The 23,217-nt window shown below is 46.8% G+C and overlaps 1 protein-coding gene across 1 annotated transcript in view; it reads left to right on the top strand.

Annotated features, from left to right (window-relative positions):
* LOC140216537 (monocarboxylate transporter 9-like) overlaps positions 1–20,667 on the top strand; it is a 32,598-nt gene extending 11,931 nt beyond the window's left edge. The window contains exons 2-4 of the mRNA XM_072286902.1: positions 7,886–8,070; positions 19,877–20,570; positions 20,648–20,667. Of these exons, the coding sequence (XP_072143003.1) occupies positions 7,886–8,070; positions 19,877–20,570; positions 20,648–20,667 (899 nt within the window). The remainder of the gene's footprint in view (positions 1–7,885; positions 8,071–19,876; positions 20,571–20,647) is intronic.
* Positions 20,668–23,217: the final 2,550 nt, after the last annotated feature.

Here is a 23,217-nt window from a genome sequence, read left to right on the forward strand (position 1 = left end):
TGCCAAGCACATCTTGGTCATCACAGGAGCTCCTATCTGCGCCAACAGGAAGGGGCTGGAGCCGAATTTGCAAGGCTTTTACACCAAGAACAAAGAAGCACATGCACAAGAATATGAATGAGATATCAAGTCTGCAGAGCACTGTGTCAAGACTGAAAAGAGCTTCAGCCACCATTCCACCAGCACGGACATTTGGCTGAGTCATCCAGGTAACTCAAGAAGGACTTTCTAGAAATTCTTCATCTTCAGATGCACCTGCAACATCTGACCAAGCACGGACGACGCTGGCCAAAAGATTGAGTTCCATCAGTTTGCCCTTAATCAGCTTCCTAGCCATGTTAATTCCGTTTGTGCCAAGTGTAATTTTCTTCTATAAATGCAAGCTTTCTCATTGCCCATTTTTGTTAGAGGTCATTCATCCTCATCCAAATATAAAGGTCAACCGATTCTTCGCTGATACTTAATACCAGTCACTGTCTAGCAGCCTAACATATCTGTAGCAGTATCTTCTAGTGTATGTTGTCATGCGCAATTCCTCTCCTGAAATAGCTGATGCAGCATCGGCATGCGTCTTGCATTAACCTATGCACATGTGCTATGCACCATTTTACTTTTCTTGATGTTTTTAGCCTTCAATGCTTGCAGAGCAGAGTGGCTTCTCTCTTGAATGCAAGCTTTCTCATTTTCCATATTCCTAGTCTCGATGATTGCTCCTCTTCCTTGATAGCCTGGGTCTTTGTGCAAGCTACAGTGAAGTGATTGATTGCAGAATCTGGTTTTGCTGCCACACTTGGTTGTGGTAACTGTGTTACGTTTCTCAGATGTGGGGGCCTGGTCAGTTGCATTGGTAAGCAGTCCCTCGAGGTAAGCATTTGCTCCTGCAGTCCGCAAAGCGACATAGACTCCCAGTATACACACACCATAACTGGTGCGCCCCGTTCGTTCTGGCCTGCTGCAGCCATGGGCAAATTGTGCTTGTGGCCTACTTCGGCCATGATTTGCTCAAAACGGAGACCAGCATATGTGCTTACATGGTTCGAAGTGTATGAAGTTGATAGCCGTATGGGTGGAAAGGCCCGCAAGAATGGCTGCCGAAGGTGATGCCCACAAAAGCGACTTGTCCACATTGCGACAAAGTGGGACACAAAGTGTGAGCCACACATAGCGGCCCCCGAAAGAAAATAAATGTGCAGGTTGGAAAGGAGTTAACGCTAAAATGCCGGGTAGTCCATGTCGCTGTGTTGGTTGCGGCAGCAGATGCCTGCGTCACCTGATTGCTTCGCAATGGAAGTTGCTCATCTTCAACGGCAACTGTTGGTTCAAACAGGTGCGAGGCTCTGTCCAATCTGTTTGTACCGCAGGTTGTCGCTCGTTACCAGACCACCACATGTGACAAAGGCAAGCATTATGCCTGTAAGATGGTTCGTAGCCAATGTATAATGTATTGTCTGAACCTCATGCGGTGACTGATTGCTGTTTAATTTTGCTGTTATGTCACTTGGTTATGGTCGCAGTGTTATGTTTTTCGAATATTGCGGCCTGGTCGGTTGCACTGGGAAGCAGCCTCTTGTAGTAAGCATTTGATCCTGCAGTCTGCACAGCGACATAAGACTCCCAATTTACGCACACCGTGATTCGTGCTCCCCGTTCACCCTTTCCTGGTGCAGCCATGGGCAAATTGTGCCTCTGGCCTTTCTCGGTTGCGATTAGGCATGAACGGAGACCAGCATAAGTGCTTACATGGTCGGACGTGTATGAAGTTGGGTGGAAAGGCCCGCAAAAGTGGCTGATGAAGGTGATGCCCACGAAAGCGACTTGTCCATATTGAGACGATGTGGGACACCAAGTGTGAGCCACACATTAGCGGCCTCCAAAAGAAAAGAAACATGCAGGCTGGAAAGGAGTCAATGCTAAAATGATGGGTAGTCCATGTCGCTGTGTAGGCTGCGGCAGCAGATGCCTGCGTCACCCGATTGCTTTGCACTGCAAGTTGCTCATCTTTAACAGTGACTGTCGCCGCAAACAGGTGGGACACTCTGTCCAATCTGTTTCTGCTGCTGGTTGTTGCTCGTTAGTAGACCACCACGTGCGACGAAGGCAGGCACTACGCCTGTAGGTAGGCAGCTCAATGTACCCTAAGAGACCCGTGTATGTGAATGCTCACTGTTGCCATATGGTTCGTCGCCAATGTATAATGTATTGTCTGAACCTCATGCGGTGACTGATTGCTGTTTAATATTGCTGTTATGTCACTTGGTTATGGTTGCAGTGTTATGTCTTTAGAATATTGCGGCCTGGTCGGTTGCACTGGGAAGCAGTCTCTCGAAGTAAGCATTCGCTCCTGCAGCCTGCACAGCGACATAGACTCCCAATTTACGCACACCGTGATTCGTGCTCCCCGTTCGCGCTTTCCTGCTGCAGCAATGGGCATATTGTGCTTCTGGCCTTTCTCGGCCGCGATTAGGCATGAACGGAGACCAGCATACGTGCTTACATAGTCCGATGCGTATGAAGTTGATAGCCAGATGGTTGGAAAGGCCCGCAAAAGTAGCTGATGGAGGCGATGCCCACGAAAGCGACTTGTCCATAGTGAGACAATGTGAGACACCAAGTGTGAGCCACACATTAGCGGCCCCCGAAAGAAAAGAAACGTGCAGGTTGGAAAGGAGTGAACGGCTAAAATCTGGGGTAGCCCATGTCGCTGTGTAGGCTGCGGCAGCAGATGCCTGCGTCTCCCGATAGCTTCGCAATGCAATTTGGGCATTTTTTACGGCGACTGTCGCTGCAAACAAGTGGCACACTCTGTCCAATATGTTTCCGCTGCTGGTTGTTGCTCGTTAACCTGACCACCACGTGCGACGACGACGGTGAGCCGTTTACGAGCTCGCGTCAATGATTCCAGCGTATCTCGACATGCAAATTTTATTTCTGCTATTGCACGAGAATGTACACTGCTTGTCTTCTGCCAATAAAGTCGCGCGTTCTGTTCACTCACTTGTGGCTTGTTTGTATGGGCGTCAGTAGAGGCTCTTGGCAATTAGAACGCACCAGCTACGCGGCAGCGAAGGCATTGAGGCATGCCGCATAGCCGGCAGGTCAAGCACGGCGCGTACCAGCGTACGCGACCGGCAAGAAACGGCCATATTGAATTTTGCTCTAAAAAAAAAAATTTGCACTTCCGCTTCCGGATTGAGCAACGTCATCTGGCGTCCCCCAAAGTAAGTTCCATGCGCTGCCGCTGCTTATTTTCGAACCACGGTGGAAGGTACAGTTTCCCTTCTCTAAGTTTGTTCTTTATTCTATGGCCGGGCATAGTCGCGTCGTCATGGCGTCGTCGCGTCACCGCACTCGCATTGCGCTGTGGTGTGTTTGCGGCTGTTCTGAATGTGCTGCCGCTGCCCTTTGCTATGTAAGTGTTGCAGTGTTTTGCTGTCAAGAAAACGATATTCTGTGATCAGTTTGGGTTGCGCGATATGTTTGTGTGGTTTTAATTTGGAAATCAGTAGTGTTTTCAATTGTTATGTGACCAAGGCGGCCATGTTATTCGTGAAGCCGGGCATAGTTGCGTTATCGCACTCGCATGGCACTATGGTCTGTTTGCGACTGTTCTGAATGTGCTGCCGCTGCGCTTTGTCATGTAAGTGTTGCAGTGCTTTGCTGTCAACAAAACGACATACTGTGATTTGAGCCGGGCATAATAGCGTTATCGCAGTTGCATTGCGCTGTGGTATGATAGCGGCTGTTCTGAATGTGCTGCCGCTGCCCTTTGTCATGTAAGTGTTGCAGGGTTTTGCCGTCAAGAAAACGACGTTCTGTGATTAGTTTGGGTTGTGCGATCTGTTTGTGTAGTTTAATTTGGAAATCAGTAGTGTTTTCAATTGGAGGGCGCGGAGTGGAGGGCACTAATCAGCTCTTCAAGTTCATTGTCATGTTATGTGAGGCGCCTTTTCACTGACGCTGTAATTAAGGCGTTAAGGGCAGTATAAGGACGAAAGTTAGAGGGACGAAATCGTGCCTGTGTGTCCCTAGCGTCGGGATCGGCCGCCATGCGTGATCCTAACAAGAAAGCATTTTGCAGAATGCGAAGAAAGGCGGCAAAATTTCTGTCTGTGCGCACCTTGCCGAACTCCGCAATAGAGCCGTCATCGTGGTATTTTAGTCTCCCGTTTAGCAAGAGTGTTGCAGACAAGGGAACTGGTTCAAACAGGCTTTTTTTTTAATGATTCAGTAGTAGTGCGGTATCCCAAAAGGTGAGGTCAAGTGCTCGCCCTATTTTCTTCCCTCGCGCTACAGCGCACTGACAGAATTTTGCGTGCACCATACCGTGCTTTTATCGTTTGCGCTTCAGGTTCTCGATTGTGTTTTCGCCCCCTTTACCCACGTGATGGGTATTTCATGGTATTACCGGGTACCACATGTGTCCATATATTGTGTCCAATATATGAAACGGCCAAATTCGATTTTATTTGACGCCTTAAATGGTACTAATGTATTGAGTCCCTTGTAGCTTTGTGCTTGTTATCAATTTTACTATTTGGCGAATGGATACAGCATGTACGCTGCATAACTCGCTTGTGGATACTGCATACGTGAGTCGAGTATGCCCTTGGTATAAAATAACTTGTATGCTTTAGGTAGTACGATTGTTTGCAGTTTGGGACATGTGTCGGAATGTACGCTGTGCGCCCTTCGAGCTTTACGGCGGCCTGCCGAGTTCGTGCGGGTGCCATGTGTGCACATGGAGTTCGCGAAGCGCTCTCGCAGTTTTATATTATATATATATATATATATATATATGTGTGTGTGTGTGTGTGTGTGTGTTCTGTTCGCGCGCTTCGCACAACAGGGCATGTCGGAGTTCTTTGTCTTTGTGCAACACATTTTCCTAGCGTACGTCTGCGCATTATTTGATACCGGTTTCACACGGGGCTCTTTTAGCTGTTATCCAGTCCGTTACAAATCGAATTTCTCGGTCGTGTGGCTCCTCTGCGCAAGCTACGAGAGTGTGCCCGTCGCATCGATAATTTCGATCCGGATCGGGCGTGATCGCGATCGAGAGTGGTCGTGTGACACCGGTTTTACACATGGCTCCCACATAGGGAACACTTTAAGTTCAATGCTACTGAGTGAAGAGCAAGTGCATATATATGCCAGTGGTGGTATGTGGGCAAGTCTCTCTGGTGAAGCCAATACTTGTGCATTCAACACATTTCAATTACCAGCGTAGTGCATCAATGTGTCTACTTCGACAAAATGGAGCACCAGTGCAGATATCTGAGCATACCTGTCCAGGGCAGCAAGTGTGTCTACATTGAAACCACTACCAGCATGTGCGGCAGTTCTATTTCCAGCAGCGGGACTGCACAATAATCAGTAAGGTGCTCTCAAGCTGTTTATTTATGAAGCTCTGCCTGGACTGTGTGCCAAATATTTTTGGACGTGAAAGTGGGGGTGAATTGGTAAACATCAGTGGAACTGTGCCTGGACTTTGTGGCAAATGTTTTTGGATGTGAAAGTGTGAGTGAACTGGCAAAGAATTTGCTCTGGGCTACATGTGTTAAACGTTTTTCTCATTCAGAGTGCTTTTTTTTACTTTAGGAGACTGGAGATGTGCGCAAAGTGGGACATGTCAGTGTGCTAATTAATGTATTTGCTGGTTTGCAAATTATTCGTTGCAACTTTGTTTTTGCCAGAGAGGTACAACTTTGCCTCTTGTAAAGGGCTTTTTAGATAAAACACATACTATTTATTATGACCATTGCTTCCTTTGTTACACAAATGCAGCTTCCAGTGCATTCCAGTTTATTTCCATGTTTATGTAAGTTTGTAATATGAGGCTTGCATATTCATTTCTCACGTTCTGGAGTGGCAAGATGCAGCATTACTGTCTCATCGTTCGCTGTACTACAGTAGTGTTCACTTGTTACACTGAATCGCCCGTTTAAGTATTCTGTACTAATTACACTTTCTGCTTTTTTGTTGTATGGTTATTTTTTCTCGCCATTACCTTCTTTGATATATTCTAAAGGCAATATTTCCAATTTTGCATTGTTCCCATTTTTTTTATTTCTGTCACAGGAATGGTATGCGGTGGTATTTCTCTTTGTGCTCTTTTCACTTCTAGCTGATAGGTAACATTGCTTGGAGGCAGTTACCATCCGATTCATACTCTTGCATTTTTCAGTCTACTTCTTCCATTCGCTCCGATGTCACTTCTGCATAACTCTAGTCCATCTAATAGCACGTGCACTTTACTATGATAATTTAGACACTTTAGTACACTCCAGGTTTTTCTGTTCATTTTTGTATGTGTACTTGGAATTTTGTTTATGTGCTAGTGAATGTTCGCTTTCGAGTTCATTACGAATCCTTTCTGCGACTTTTGTCATTGTTGATGTACCTTTACTTCTATTTGCATTTCTCACACAGTTTGTTCGAACCTTGCATAAGCATTACATTCTAATAAAGTGTTTTTGCTTTGTCACAATGTTCTCATTTCATGTACTCTTGGCATGAAGGGCTTGGTCTGGCCACCTGCCAAGACGTGGCCATTTGTTCTTTGCAGGATGTCATTCCCATTGTGGTTGTAAGCATCGTAGCTTACTAAAGGCGGTATTAAGGATTTATTATTTCTAACAGGCTCATTATCGTGCGACTTGGTAGAGGATGCGCCGGCCATGCGGGGAACAGTGCTTGGCACTGCGCCGTGGCTCTTACAGTCAACGCCGACGCTTCTACTCATGTGGGGCGCGATTGGAGATCGTTGTTCGAAACGCCCGATCAGTTTCACCTCACGCGATTGGCCTAGGCCGTGCCAACGGGTGCGGCTGACGACGTCTGCGCGGCATAGGCCAGTCGCGTGAGGCGAAACTAAACGCGTGTTTTGAACAACGATGTCTGATCGCGCCCGTCACCCGCGAAAATTAGCTTCAGATGATCGTAAACCTTTCAAGACCGCTTCTAGACCAGCTTTTTGATAACGTCCTAAAAACGTTTAGAAATTGGTTACGAATAGTTTTGCCAAAGAGATTACTTGTGTCTTTCCCAATCCTATTTCTAGACCAGCTTTTCGAATACGTCTTGCAGACCTGTTCTAGATCGTCTCAAGAAAGTAATTAAGCCGGACATTAGCAGAGATATACGACGTTTTCCCGCCGAAGTTCTCTCATTCGTGTCTTCTTTAACCCGTTTTTATCGTCTTGGATAAACGCTACGAAAACGTTACGTATCTCTTTTGTGCTACCTGGGAGGATAGAAGTTCTGGACATTAGTGTTCCTGCATGTGCTCCTATAGGCCTACAGTAGGCCGTGAGCACAAAAAGAGGCTAAAATGCAGCTTTTCTGTAATATCTGATAAACAATAAAGAAAATTTGATTGAGCTATTCAACTAAGTTTTACTCAACTCGCCACACGTTACACATGCACCTGTGCCAGTTATGGTCGAAATGTTGCCCACAGGGCTTGCAACAGTTTGAGCAATAGTAGCACAAGAAAAGCATCATATGTTATCTTGAATTTGAGACAGAGAACTGTGTGCTGTCGAATTTTCGGAGCACGTGTACATAGTTTATGGCATCGACTTTGATTTATTTCAACAACGCGTCTTCAAAATGCAAAGCATCTTCTTCCGGACTTGTTTACCAAATTTTATAGCGTAATAATTTCGCTGCTGTTAGGGACAATACCAACAGTTTCTATGCCATAAGAGGCAGGACAGACCTTTGACGTAGTTTCCCACCTGCTCGAACAATTTTCTCATGTTTGCTGTGCTTTTGTATGCACGCAACCAGTCGGTGTGGATAGAGAGGCGTCAATGGCTCGAATTTTAGAAATACCTCCAGCCCACTTTTTTGTACACATTTCCACCATTTTCTGTGCTTACAGGTCTGCTAGTTTCATGCGCACAGCGGCACCTGTCTGTCTTCCAGCTCGGCCTCATCGGCAGCGTCTTCCTTTGGGCAGGAATCCTGGGAGCCGTCTTCGCTCCCAACATGGCCTGGATGACCGTGACGCTGGGCGCAATCCATGGCGAGTTGCGCTTTGTCAACATGCACCGAGAGCTACATAGTGTCAGTTGTCTATAAATCTAAACACAAATTAGGGAATGTATTTGGGTTTAGCCCCACGCTGCTGGTACTCGAGTTTCGCGCCAAGGTCGCATCGTATAACTGAAGATCCAAGCTAAATCCAGCAACCTTGTACTACATTCCCAAGTTTGTTCGCAAATATTAAAGAACCGCTGTCATGTGTGTTCATGGTAGGTCGCCATCAAAAGGAGCACCGAAAAATATTGCGCAGATCTAACGCACATTTTTGGAATATACCTCAAGCGAAGCTTTCGTAAAGCGGTTTGCAATCTTACGGAACTCTAGATCTCCCCCAGCATGTTTTGCTGAATTGCAATTACGTGCATGCCCATAAGCTGGACGCCGCACTCGTAGCAGTAGCCCGGCGTAGCTGTGACGTTGCGCTGTTGAACTCGAGATGGGGAATTTCAATCGGGTTGCGTCAGCCGCACTTCGATGGGGTGAAATAGAAAAAAAAAGCGAGAACCTTCGTGTTGTTAGATTAAGGGGCACGTTAGGGAACGACAAGTAGTAAAAATTATCAATTCGGAGTCACCCGTCAACGGCGTGCCTTATAATTGGATTGTGGCTTTGGCAGGTAAAATCTGAGAATTTAACTTAGCGGAACGAGGAAAATCCACCACGGGATCTACGCCACCACAGATTGTACCTTTATCCGGGTTTGGCCCACTTTGAATCGTGTGGACTGTAGGATTAGGTAAGTTCACTGCTGCATCATTTGTAAGATCGGTCCACCTTACTGGGCAAGAAGCGAACCGTTCATTAGGAATAAATCCTCAAAAAGAAGCTTCAGAAATGTCCGATTTAACAAAGCAGTTGTGAGCTTGAAGGTGTGTATTTGCGGTAGTGAGGACATTTATGTACCGTTTGTTGTTTTTCTGCGTAATTTATTAGACAATAAAGCCGGCCTCCCGCACATCTGCGGTGACAGTACAGCGGGAGCTGCATGTAAGCCATTTCGTTATAATGCGTGATGTTCTATGTGTGAGCTTTTCAGCATGACAGTAGCATAAGCTACTATCGTCAAGTTCCGAGTGGGTCTGACTCCAAAGTTTCGCTTTAACAGGCGCACAATTTTTGGTCATCCGTCTTCATCAGCAATACGTAAACAAGCCCAGTGTGCCACTGTCACCAGAACAAGGAGCAAGTTCGCTTGTCTTCTGAGTACTGCCACATGAGAAAACTGCCTACAAAAATGGCCTATTTTTGCTTCACTCGCTTTGAAAATCTGCTGGCTGTTGGTGCAGAAGAAGTCGCAGTGTCGATGGAAAGGCGCAGAGATAACGGGGGTATTCATTCTGTTTCCGGTCGAAGGAGGCAGTTATCGTAGTTCACATGTCTTGTTATGTAACACAGATTGCAATTACAACCTTGGTACAAAAAAAAAATTAACACAATGGCAATGGCGCCCTCAAAATATTTTTATAACTTGTATACAAGAAAGATTCAATCTACTAATACTTGGAAACAAAGGCGATATGTGGATGTGAGCGACAAAGAAAATTTTATACTGTGGCGTACCAAAACGGACGTAGAACGATGTATGACATAAAATTAGCTCGGATTATCGGAAAACACGATTTCATGTTTTTTGCTTTTTATTTTTTGCTGGCTGACGTGAGAATCAGATGACTCTGCGAAATATCCTCGAACTGCGCTTAAATATTTAGTACTGACAACGAGATCAGTGATAACAAAAAGCGTCAGAAAGCCGCAGATACTTACAAGAACGTTATTTTGCTTTTTTCTATGGTGTTCCAGCTAGTGCCACCTTATACAATACCACGTGCGATATGAATGTTCTAGCGTTCACGCGGGGCTTGCCTGGGTGAATATGCAGTCTATTCTCGGTTCACGAGTACATAGTATCCTAAGTAGGCGACGCTGCTGGGTGGATAAAGATAGTGAGGGAGAGAACACGTTTACACAATGGCTGAGAAGTCGGTCTGAGCTACAGCTTTCTCTGGCTTGCTACTCTGTACTGAAGATAGAAATCATGTGTGATGATCTAAAAAAGGAAGGGCGTAAGTACAACACTAACTCTCTAAACCCGTTTGTCTATTCATGTGACTCGTAAGAAAGCTAGAGCTGTCCTTATAATCACGACCATGCGAGGCCGAGCAGCGCGAACAATTTCATCAAATAGACGAGTACAGGCAAATACCAGCTTTTGTGCACCTTGTGCGTCCTTGGCACAAACGCAAAAGATGTGCGCAAATGCTTCTGGCAGCTGACAGTGCTGACAGTTTCGACCACTGTGAGTGAAACCAGTGTGACCTGTGAGTAGCGATTGGTGAACGCCTACACCAAGTCGAATCGTTTTCGCCGTATGTGTTTGATTACTTTTCGGGCGCTGAGCCATTCGAAACTTCATTGCTTCCGAACTCCGTTTTGCGTTGTCAGAACCGGGTACGAAATTATTGCTTCACTGCGTCACGTGAACATCTGTTTTGTAACACTGGGCTCAACTACCAGGCTCCACAGGTGTTTACGAAAATGGAGCGCAGGGCGGAGAAAGTGATGGGTAAATTATATTTATGCGTATTCCGAGCCTCCTTGCACAACAAATCTACATAGGGAAATTTTAGGCCAGCTTGGTTAGTACAGACAGACAGACAGACAATGAACTTTTATTGAGGTCCTGAGGGACTAGCCGGCGGAGACCCGTTGGGGCCCCCGGCTCGCCGCTGGCTGTTCCCATGTCGGAATCGGGAGGCCAAGCCTCTCCGCTATTTCACGGGCCCTCTGGACGGCCATGGACTGGAGTTTGAGTTCCGTACTAGATGTGGCCTCGTCCCAGTACCGTTCGCTGGTGAAGGACGTATTCCGTAACGCAGGACACTGCCAGAGCATATCAGATAGACTGCTAACCTCCTCCCCACAATCCGGGCACTGTGGGTCAATTTCTGGGTAAATCCGGCTTAAGAAACCTCGCGAGGGATATGACCTCGTCTGAAGCATCCTGAGCGTGATCGATTGAGATCTGCGTAGCTTGGTTAGGACTACAATTTTTTTTTTAAGATTCCGATCAGCTATGATACGTGTAGTGTGTACTCGTATGAACTTAATCCGTAAACAACGGACAGACTCCAGTAGTGCACGCTCAAGCCGTGGACGAAATGCAGCAATACGCAAAGGTTTGTGTGTTCTGCCAAATGACGCAATTCTGGCGAGAAGTGTTTCGGGTAAGTGCTAAGGCTGGAGCTGACGGCAGTCATAAACCCACGTCTTGCGATACCGCAAGGCGAGCGTGCAATATCTCTGCCACTGGCTCTGGTTATCGCAGCAAAAAGTATCAGCAGACCTATGGTACCTATTAGCCGGCATACAAAAAAAAAGTTCATCAGCAGCGAACAAACCCCTGAAGGCCCACAAAGATTTCCGAATTCAACCATAACTTCACTGCTTGAGTATTCACAGCGACGACTGAAGTTTGCACCCATTAACACGAAAGCTCTTATTAAACTTTAACAGAGTACTATGTTGGACTCTTTATGTCTCCACTTGCTTCTTTCATTAACTTTAACCTTGCGCCACTTATCTTTCCTGAACCATTGACTTTAGAGAAGGCCACTTCTTTTATTTGCTGCGACCTCCTCCCGCCTATACCAATACTCGATGCAGATTTTGTTAATCAACCTGGTAATTGATTACGAAAGTTTAGCAACCAGCACTCGTCCTTGTATTCTCTCGTCCGTGTGTTTATCAAGCTGTTTCACCATGAAATTATCGTACCACCTAACTCGCGCCCAGAATGGGGTTATAACGCGCGCTCTTTAGCTGTCACCGGTATAACATAATGTGTAGTAGGTGCAAAAGAAGTTTCGCGTGAATATTATCTTGTCTGGCTGTGGCACTCGTAAATAAAGTTGCTCGCAGACTTCTCATTTACGAGCGACCTCGTAACAACTAGCGATGTCAGTGCACACGTGCGGACATGACATGTGCACACTGAAAGTGACTTTAACCACCTACGCTCTGAAATGCTCCTCGTACTGTGCGAAGCTTGACTTCGAGAGCGCAGCATGGTGCAAGCATTCACGTACATCATACTGAACAAACAGTCCAATGCTGAACGAAATAAAAAAATGACTGCAGAATTCAACACTGTGCGCAGGATCCTTGATGTGATTGTGGCCAGTGTAAGTGACTGGCGCTCATAAGGTCGAAGAGTTTCCGTGCCTCAGAGCTACATGTGTACTTGTGACGACCCACTTATGGGGGCCAAGGTTCGTGTACTCAAAATATTTTGACGGTTCTCTTAGGCGGAGCCTCCGAGAACCCAATTGAGGACAAAGCCGTTGGTTTGAACCACACACACAAAGACTTTTAATCAAACTAAAAAGGCATAAAGCAAATAGAAAGAAATAGAAAGCATGCATAAAATAAACTCTCAAGCGGACATTGCGGTAAGGAACACACATAGGGCTTTAACGAGGGCGCGAGTCCGGGCTTGCCACGAGGGCGGGGACGCGTCGCAGTCTCGACGCGGCAACGCGGTGAGAAGCTGGCAGAAGGAGTGGCGCCGGTCTCACCAAAGGTCGCGGCGTACTCTGACCGACCGGGCGCCGGGAGCGCGCCAGCGCTGGCGAGGCGAGGTAACGCTGGCGGCTGGGTGGCAGGAGTGGACGGCGGCGGCGTTCTGGCCGGGCAGAGAGCTCGGGCCCGTAGCCCGACTGCTCCCCTCTCGCCCACGGCGCGGAAGCTCGAACGCCGGCCTCGGGCAGCAGGCGGCACGGCAGACGGGGGTGGCGTTCTGGCCGGGCAGCTGGCATAAAACTCGGGCTCGAAGCCCGATTGTTCTCGTCCTGCCCACTGGCGCAAAAGCTCACCGTCCTCGAGGAGCTGACGGCACGCTCAGGTAGACGGGCGACGCACAGGAACAGGTTGGCAGGAGGCCCCGGGCGGGTGAAGTCCTGGTGGGCTCGGGTCCGGAACCCGACGGCCCGTCTTCAACGCCCGCTCCGGTGGTTGACCTCCTCCTGCCGTTGCTTCCTGGGACTCTCCTGGCGTCTCCCCGGCGTCTCCCTGCGTGTCCTCTTGCGTGTCGCCCCCCGTTCTGCCAGCGCACCGCGCTTTTTCTTTTGGTCTGGCCGATTTGGCATTTTCGGATTGGCTGCCCGACGCTCCGTGGTCTTTCTTGATTGGTTGCTTTTTTCTATTTGTTGTCTTTCCTGCGCCGCGCGTTCTCGTGCCGGACGCTCTTCGTCGTCGTTGTTTTCCTTCTTCCACCTCGGCGCGCGTGCACTCAGCGTCGTCTGCTCTCGACCGTCCCGAGCTCTCTGCCCGGCCAGAACGTCGACACCGCCTGCTCCTGCCACCCAGCCGCCAGCGTTACCTCGCCAGAGCTGGCGCGCTCCCGGCGCCCGGTCGGTCAGCTTACGCCGCGACCTTTGGTGAGACCGGCGCCACTTCTTTCGCCAGCTTGTCGCCGCGTCGCCGCGTCGAGACTGTGACGCGTCCCCGCCTTCGTGGCAAGCCCGGACTCGCGCACCCGTTACTCATGCAAGCCCTATGTGTGTTTCTTGCCATAATGTCTTCTTGAGTGTTTATTTTAGACATGTTTTCTATTTTCTTCTATTTATCTTAAGCCTTCTTTTTAGTTTGATTAAAAGTCTTTGTGTGTGTGTTCAAACCAACGGCTTTGTCCTCAATTGGGTTCTCGGAGGCTCCGCCTAAGAGAACCGTTAAAACATTGAGAACACGAACCTTTGCCCCCATAAGTGGCTCATCACAGTACTATAAGTGTTCTAAACAGAGATAAGTTGCCTCAGAAAGGCTGGCCAATGTTTCGATAGGAGGACCTATCTTCGTCAAAGGCGGCCTGGTCATCCTTGGCGTGTTAGTTTTAAAGGGTTAGTGCAGTGACATCACGTTAGGTTGTTGTCGGTGGCAGCTGGTTGTAAAGGGAGAGACTTCAAAGAGAATGAGCGCTGTTGTCGGATGTCTGTGAGCGTGGTTCCCAAGACGAGGGGACAAGAGCGGGATAGTGGGAAGGCGAGGAGAAAAGAAAATAAAGAAAGGGAAAGAAAAAAACGGGGGGGGACACCAAGTGAGAAAAAAGAAAGCACAAGAAAAAAAAAAGAGGGGCATGGGAAGGTGTTGGGGATGCGAGAGGTTAGGTAGAATTTAGGGGTGTCGTTGACGGCATATTTTGTCTTTAGAGGAGCCGGTCAGGCGGTCAGTGCGCGAGTAACAAAAAAAGACCCAAAGAGAAACCAGTTGAAAGAGTGACTTTAGCAGCGTAGCAGCAATGCGTCGAATAATCTTGAAGGAGTTAACATGGCGACAAGGAGTCTAGGGGTGCATTGCATGGGGTAGCTGGAAGACTGCGGCATGGTATTTCAAGGGACGTTGGCCCCAGTAGCTCAACGTAGGTGTCGTTACGGCGGCACAGAGAAATGGCAATACCCTGTGTAGCTGAGGCGCCGAAAGACGTATACTGATGTCTGGGACTTTGGAATGTGTTGTTGATGGTTTCAAGAAATCTATAATATAAAAATAATCCAAATAATACAAATGCACGCAATGGCAAATGCAAATTAATAGCTCGAAAACAAAAGTCTTGAAATTCACCAAAAAATGTGACCCCGAACCTTGCCATTACACTCTGAACAGCATAACAGTAGAATCGGTACCTGTCATAAAATATTTAGGGATCCATTTAGCATCCGACCTTTCATGGAACATTCACATAGATACGGTTATTACCAAGGCTTTTAAAACACTCGGGTTTCTCAGACGCAATCTGCGTTTAGCTAGTGCAGACACTAAGATTTTAGCATACACCACATTGCTGTGCTCGCAGTTGCATTACACCTCCTTGATTTGGAACCCGTACCAAACATACTTAATAACAAAATTGGAGTCTCTCGAAAATAAAGCCGCTCGATTCAGATCGAAGAACTACTCGAGTGCGGCAAGTGTGACTGAAAAGAAGAAAGCTCTCAAGTTACCTCTTCTTGAAAGACGTAGAACGCTTTCCATTCGGTCCTTTTTCCACAAATTATATCACAGCCACTCTTCCTTTGCTATGTTCCATCTCACGCCAGCGCATCGCATATTCCAACGCATTGACCACCAACTCAAACTCGAACCCATCTTTGCTCGCACTAATCTCTTCTTTCATTCGCCTCTCGTCCTAGCCATCCGTCAATGGAATGTGCTGCTTGGTACCATTGCATCTGTCATTGATTACGAAGCGTTTGTAACCAGCATGAAACGTCACTTTGAGCTGTAACCTTTATTCTTCCCCTCTCCCCATTTTATAATTAATTGAAATTAAATTATTGGGTTTTACGTGCCAAAACCACTTTCTGATTATGAGGCACGCCGTAGTGGAGGAATCCGGAAATTTCGACCACCTGGGGTTCTTTAACGTACACCTAAATCTAAGTACACGGGTGTTTTCGCATTTCGCCTCCATCGAAATGCGGCCGCCTTGGCCGGGATTCGATCCCGCCACCTCGTGCTCAGCAACCAAACACCATAACCGCTGAGCAACCACGGCCATATTATACATGTGTGTATATATAACGCTACTCTCTGTAACGATTGAATCTTTGTTGATGATTGTTGCTATGTGCTTATATTTTAAGTTCTTTTAATTTTCAACATGGTGTTAACAGTCAATGACTTCTGTACACATCGTGGTGCTGCGTTGCTTTGTACTTACTGTTCCCCCCCCCCCCCCCCCCATGTAATGCCTGCCCGGGCCTTTAGGGTATCTGAATAAAAAAAAGAGGGAGGGGGAACCGGAACCGGAAAAACAAATAGGAGGGAGACGTGCGCAGAAGCCGGCGGGGACAAGTGTGCTTGGGCAAAGGGGGTCGTACAGTTGATATAAACGTAAAAAACATGAACGGGTAAATTCTATTGAGTAGCAGGCAGGAACGAAAATTTCGAATTGGAGAAATAAGTGAGGTTAAGGAAATTAAGGTTAGCTGGTGGCATAATGTGTTTTGTGCCTTGCTTGATCTTATGAGAATTTCAGATTTTAAAGATTCTAAGTTGCCACGTGTCAGATTAATTCCCGTCGGGTGTAGGCAATTAAACTTGTGTACGAGGTATTATCCCGTATATTTCCTTTCGCGAGGTGAACGGAGATTTGTTTGTAGTATATAGAGCCTTGCTTTGTCGAATATATGATCATGTTCATTAAAGTGGCTGGCTACTGCTTTAGATAAATTGTGCTTTGTATCCGCGCGGTGACCGTTGAGTCGTGTATGAATTTGTTGTCCAGTCTCACCTATGTGTTGTTTGCAACAAGCGGCACATTCTAGACAGTAGATTGCGTTGCTTGATGCGCACGTGAAACCCGAAGTTACCTTGTGTGAGTAATTCGAGGCTGTACTTTTTACTGTAGCATTAGATTGAATATGTTCGCATGTAGACCACCTGGGGCGGCCACAGGGACCGGTTCCCAACTTCGTCTTTGTCATTAGTTTGGCGTGCACAAGAATATCTTTAAAATTAGTGTTGCGCCTGTAGGCTACTCTGGGCGGGTCGGGAAAAATCTTATTAAGTTTCTGGTTGCTGGTGAGAATTGGGTAGTATTTACTGAGGATGTTCTTCACGTTTGGGAGCGAGTTTGAGAATTTAGTAGTAAGAAGAGTCGTTGTTGTTCTTGTGATCCTCAGACGGGGCTTGAGTACCTCGGCTCGATCAAATTTGGTTGCAGTGGTGTAGGCTTTTTGAAGGTCACTGTTTGGGTGGTTCCTGTTTGATAGGGTTTCTTTAAGGTGATCGAGTATATATATGTAGTCTTGGTTTGCAACGCAAATGCGACGTAGTCGTGTGGCTTGGCCTTTAAAGATGCCTTGTTAGCAATGTTTGGAATGGTGGCTCGTATATTCTAGGTACTGTTGATGAACGAATTGCTGTCACTGACCAAGTAAAAGTGAAAATAACACAGATAACATCTGTGTTACTTTCACCTTGACTTGGTCAGTGACCGCAATTTCTTCATCGTCATGTTACCTGACCAGACGAACTTTCGTCGAACACTTGACTACATCTAGATATTGTGGTTTGTCGAAAGGTTTCCTATACAGCGTTGTCTTTAGCGCCCCATTGTCAATGTATTTTGTTGTGTCCAGAAACTTAATGCGCTCAGTTGAAGATTCTAATGTGAATTTTATTGTTGGATGAAAGTAGTTTAGAAATGTTACATATTTAGCTAGACTGTCTTGACCATGTCCCCGTGTTATAATATGTCGTCTATGTATCGTAGGTATGTGTGGGGCTTGTCATTGCAGCGCGATAGGAAATCTACTTCTAGAATACCCTTAAATATGTTCGCGTAGGTTGGTGCGAAAGGCGTACCCATGCTTGTACCATGTATCTGTAGGAAGTAACTATCCTCAATTTCGAAGTGCTTATGTGTTAGAACTAATTGAAGGAGAGACAAGTAGACTTCAGTATAATGTGGGTATTGTGTTTAGACAACGTTTGTTTTATCGAAGAGAAACCATCGGGGATGGGAATGTTGGCGTACAGGACCGTGACGTCTAGTGCTGCGAGAACTATGTTGCGGGGTAGTGTGCCTTTAGTATTAATGTCCTCCATAATTCTCAGCAGGTGGGGCGTATCTTGTGCAAATGACGGAAGCCCTTTTGGCAAGTCCCCAAGGAAGTGGTTAAGGAATGTGGAGATGCTCACTGTCGGGGTGTTGTTTGATACTATCGGGAGATCTGGGATAATACCGGTGTATAGCTCAGTGGATGGAATTTTATGAAGTTTTGGAGGGACGTAGAAGCGCCCGGCAGTTTTGTTGCTTGGTTTCAGAAATTTGTATTCTGACGGTGTTATCAATTCATCAGCCGAAAGTGATTTCAGCCTGTTGGTAATTGTCACTATGTAGGATAATGTCGGATCGCTTTCTAGCTTACGGTTCTGGGTTCTAGCTTATGTTCTGGGTTGTTTAGTTGAGTGTAAGCCTCGTGCTTGCATTATTCTACTGGCCGAATAACTATACTTCTGCCCTTATCTGCTTCCTTAATAACAATGTCATTCCGGCAACTAAGATTTGAAATGATACGACTCTCCGACGCAGTTAGGTTTCTAGGTCGTTTAGATGTCTTCGATTGGCGTATAATTTCTTTACTGACAGTTTTAAAGTACATGTCAAGTTCTGTGGCTTGTTCTGGTTCGGGAGTCCAAGTGGATCGGGCTCTAAATGGTGTCGTCCCGGTGTCTGGTGTGTCTGCGAAAAAATGTCTGATACGCACTCGTCGAGAAAATTCTGAGAGGTCCTTGTGAAGCTCGAATTCATTTATTCCGTTGTTCGTGGGACAAAAGTATAGGCCCTTGCTGGGCACGGCTATTTCTTTTTTACTTAATGTTTTGGAATGTCTCCACATCGGACAGACTTAATTTTGTGGAAGTTTCCGTTACGTCTGGTGTTTCAAGACTCGAGGTCCCTCTTGTTGGCGTGAGGTGGCTGTTTGGCTGGAAGGTTGTTTTTTGATTAAAGTTCGCCTTTTCCTTTGTTTTTGAACCAATTTTATAGACCGTTTTTCGTCGTAATGCTCTAATTTTTTCTTCTCATCCGGTTTCAGAGGTATGTTCAGAAGTCTGTGGCTAAAACTTTCGATTTGTTCTTCGCAGTGTTCCTTGAGGATATTCAAAAGTGAAAGAGAGGCATTGTGCAAAGTTGTCTGCCAGTTTGCACAATGGTGTGGTGGGAGTGTTCCTAGAGCTGGGACAGCCTTCAGTATTAGACCTTTGGGGATTATATTTTTCTGTGTGCAGATTGTGTAGATTTTCAGATGGGAGATGTAGCTCGCATATTTTTTGGTAAGTTTTCTAGCCTGTAGGAATTCGGTGTATCGTGGCAGAGAAGAGTTATTGATTTGAAATGGCCGTCATTTATTGGTCTTTTTGCGGGTATACTTGCGTGGGTTGTGTTTCTGTTTGGCAGGTTTATTACCGCATGCCTGGCTTAATTCGAGATTGGTTTCTGTTTGACTTTCTGCGTGTGCAGGCCGGCGTGCGGGCGTCTGTGTGAAAACTTCGATAGTGGATTTTCTGTTGTCTGTTACAGTTGTGTCTGTTTGCACTGTGGTTGATGTCGTCTTTGGAGTGGTGTGTGTATTGTGGCTCGTTTCGCATTCCGCTGTCTGTTTTCCCAGTTTTCTTGAGGCGACTGTTGCACTTGTGCAGTGGCTTGTTTCACATATCGTTGTCTGTGTTCCGAGTGCTCTTGAGGTGACTGTCGCAGTTGTGTTGTTCGGGGTGGCATGGTCGGCAGAGTTGGTTGGGGTGCTATATGAGGTGCATTTAAAGAGTGTTTTTCTGTACTTGTCCTTAACACATTACATCAAATCCACTGCCTAAAAGTACGAAAATGGGCCTCCTGAATACCATTACGGGCTCTAGTCCCATGTTAAGCAGCACGCGCGACCGCTCACGAACATTCCTGCCGTCACGCATCTTTTCTTACGGCACCAAACTTGTTATTCTTCAACAAAAGAACAAGGTATATCAAAAGTATCCAGTATAGCTACGGCGAGCAGACGGGTCGTTGCTTCTGGCAGCGAGCAGAGCTAGAAATTCACACGTCCATTGACGAGCTATGTATCTCTCATTGAAAATTTCAAGGCAAATTCTTCAATACTGGCATTTTCTTCATGCAATCTTAAAACGCGCTTGCTTAAGTAAGCGCTCACTTCACGGGTCTGAGGGGGCGAGACTGCAAGAACACTCATGCTCAAAGAGAAGCTGCAGCGCAGGACAAAATATTACAGCTGGTACTATTGCACTTGCCTGGGAGACAGAAAAGTGAACATATGAACGAGTGCACTTACACTGCTTTCTTTTTTTTTTCACCGCAGGTGTAGGCGTGGGAATCGTCTGCGTGACTCTGACCATAGTAGTCATGATGTACTTCGACAAATATCGCGGTGTAGCCAGTGGCCTCCGGTTCACCGGATACACTCTGGCTTCGCTGTTGTTTCCCACAATACTCACATCGCTGAAGGATGCCTACGGGTTCAGAGGATCTATGCTCGTGTACGCTGCGATCGCAATGAACGTGACAGCTCTGACACTGCTCTTGAAAGAGCCTCCGTGGGAAATAAATGCTCGAAACCGTAAGACCGAAACATCTAAGGAAGAAAGCGGGAGCATTTCCTCGATTACAGATGCCCCTCTGGATAGCGCGGCTTCGAAAACTTTGGCGTTTCGAGAAGGAGCTGGAAGCAATGGTGCTGGATTTGCAGAATCTATAAACACAGTGAGCTCTCTCACACCAAATGGTGTTGGTGCAGTAGACTCTATTCACAACCGGGTAGCGAATTCAGAAGCACCGGTGATGCATGCGTGCAACAGTAGCAATCAACAACCCCCAGAAAATTCAAATAACGTAAACCTTTTTAAAACCTGGCTTCAAAGCTTTAAGTTACTGAGAAAGCAAGAAAGCACCAACCAGACGGCGTGCGTGGAAAATAGAAGCAATGGAAAGCGAACAGCAACGATTATGAGTGAAAATAAAGCTTCAAATATAACAAACCAGTGCACTTCGCAGAAGTCTCAGCGCTCTTGTTTCTCATTTGGAGAGGTCGCCAACCTGTTATTTAAGCCAAGGTTTTACGCTTGCGCGTTGGCAGTCGTGGCGATGGACTACACGATGGCCGTCTTTCCAGCCACCATAGTAGACTACGCGCTTGACAAAGGGTCGTCCCGGAGCCACGCTAACCTTTCGGTGACCTACTGCTCTCCAGCCGAGCTAGTGGGTCGTATTCTACTTCCGCTAATCGGTGACTGCAGGTTCGTGAGCAGGACAACTTTGGTATCCGCGTGCTTCTTCCTGCTCGCCGCGACTATGCTGGCCCTACCAGCGACTCCTTCCTTCCTGGCTTATATTCTCGTGTGCGCGTGCGCGACAATGTTCACGGCTTGTTTGCTCGCCCTGAAGCCCGTGGTGGTTGCCGATTACTTCGGCATCGAGAGCGTCGCTACCAGCTGGGGTTTCGCTGGAGTGATGATGTTGCCTCTGCTCCTCTGCAATCCGTATATTATCGGTGAGTTTCCCGTGTTCCACTTGTTTAGTTTGCCGTCTTGCTGAAGAAGTAGCGCAGAATGAACTATAATCATGCATTGGGTGCACGTTAACGAACCGCGGGTGGTCAATATTAATCCGAAGTTCCCAACTGCGGCTTGCTTCATAACCATATCGTGGTTCTCGAACGTAAAACAGAATTTAAATAACTTTAACGAACTATAGTGTTGGTTGATGTTGTGAGCAGGATATATAAATGAACTAAATTTATCTTCTATAGTATCCGACTCATGGGAGCGTGACGAATGCTAATAGTAAAACAAGGTTGCCAATGAAATACTCTAAGAACTTCATAAATAATGATGGGCTAGTTGATGAGCCATAATATCGATCAAACAGTGAACTTGAAATAGGTACGTTGACGCACACAAAAGAGGACATGTGAAACTTGTCCATTTTGAAACGTGAAAAAGCAGTAGTCGCAGTTCAGCTCCTATGTATGTCCTTTTACAGGCATGCGTGAACGTGTCTATTTGAAGCGCACGACTTCATTAACGCCATGACCGTCCAATATTTCCACATTTGTTCTTGTGTTTCATCTCTGGCTCTCCAGCTTGTCTGTTTCTCTATTCATGCGACTGGCTACTACGGACGATTTTGGAAAATCGTTCGAATAACACTCACTGAATAAATTAGTAAGCATGCACATTAAGAAGAAGAACGGGACAGCGTTCTTGCACGCTGAAATATTTAGCAGCGCTAGCTTCAAACTGACATTTCGGACAAATGCCTTCAGAAGTTTCAAGCACGCTCTAGAAAAACAATACCTTCCGTGCACATTAGGAAAAATGTTTTATTTTTTAGCTTCAGCACGAGCAATAAGTGTTTCATTTCTCATCTTTTCATTGAAAGCCTCGTGTTCTCTATGTATATCTGTGTATTGTGTTGTTTTGAGAGAAAATGTAAAATGTATGTACACATTGTTACGGCGGGGAAATAGAACAAAGTCGTCGACGGTGACGACGACGAAGTTGCAACAGCCTCTCGAGATTCTCGGCTGCTGTTTTATGCACCGCGTGAATACGCCGCGTAAACAGTTTTCTATCTGTGACATTTTGGTGGAGGTGCGGGGTACGCGTCTTCGCCACGGAGCTCCGCACCGGACGTGTCACCCAGCCTGCTACCATGCTTCCAGTGGAAGGCACCGCATCGGCAGCAGCAGTGCCAACTGCACATACCCAGTACGTTGCTCTACCTCAGCCGCAAGACCACGGCAAGTTCACCGGCCTCGGTGTTGTTGACGTAGACGAATGGTTGAAGATGTATGAGCGCGTCAGCAAGGTGAGCAGGTGGGATCCGACCATAATGCTTGCCAATGTCGTGTTCTACCTCGACGGAATACCGCGAATGTGCTTTTACACACACGAGGAAGAGCTGTATCGATTATGACCAGCCGCCTACGCCGCCATTTAAAGAAAATTGTTACGCCGGCCGTTACTCGGTTCGTACGAATCGCCGACGTGAGCACGGTGACCGTGGTCGGAATGCGTACTGCACGTGTGAGTATTTCCGGCCGCCTTAGTGTCGTCCTTTTCATTGTGCTTGACCAATGCCCCCATGACATCATCCTAGGCCTAGACTTCCTCTCCGCCCATTCAGCGATTGTTCCTCAAGTACTGTGCGTCTTGACCTGGACCTACTGGACGTTCCTCCAACATCACAGGAAATTCGCCTAAGACCGACTGATTTTGTTCACGTTCCACCACAGGTCTTGATATACATCGAAATGTCGCCTTCTACGCCACTTCCCGATGGTGATTACGTCTCCGCTCCCATAACTGCCATCGTTCTCACCCACAGCGTTACTGTTCCGCATACAATACTGATGATCAAAGACAATCGCACGTGGTGAATTTCGGGCTCGCTAAGCAATTTCTGCCTGAATATATCACCCTGGCTACAATCACTGCTTTAGAAGTTAGTTGCATTGAGACTTATGCCATCGACGCTTCCTGTGAGCCTTTCTGGTCTGCCAAATGTGCTGACAACGACATTAGGAAAATGATCGCCCCGAATCTCACACCTGTGGAGACTGAACAGCTGTGCAGTCTATTGCTTTCTTACAAGGA

This window comes from Dermacentor andersoni, chromosome 3, assembly GCF_023375885.2.
Source record: "Dermacentor andersoni chromosome 3, qqDerAnde1_hic_scaffold, whole genome shotgun sequence".
NCBI lineage: Eukaryota > Metazoa > Arthropoda > Arachnida > Ixodida > Ixodidae > Dermacentor > Dermacentor andersoni.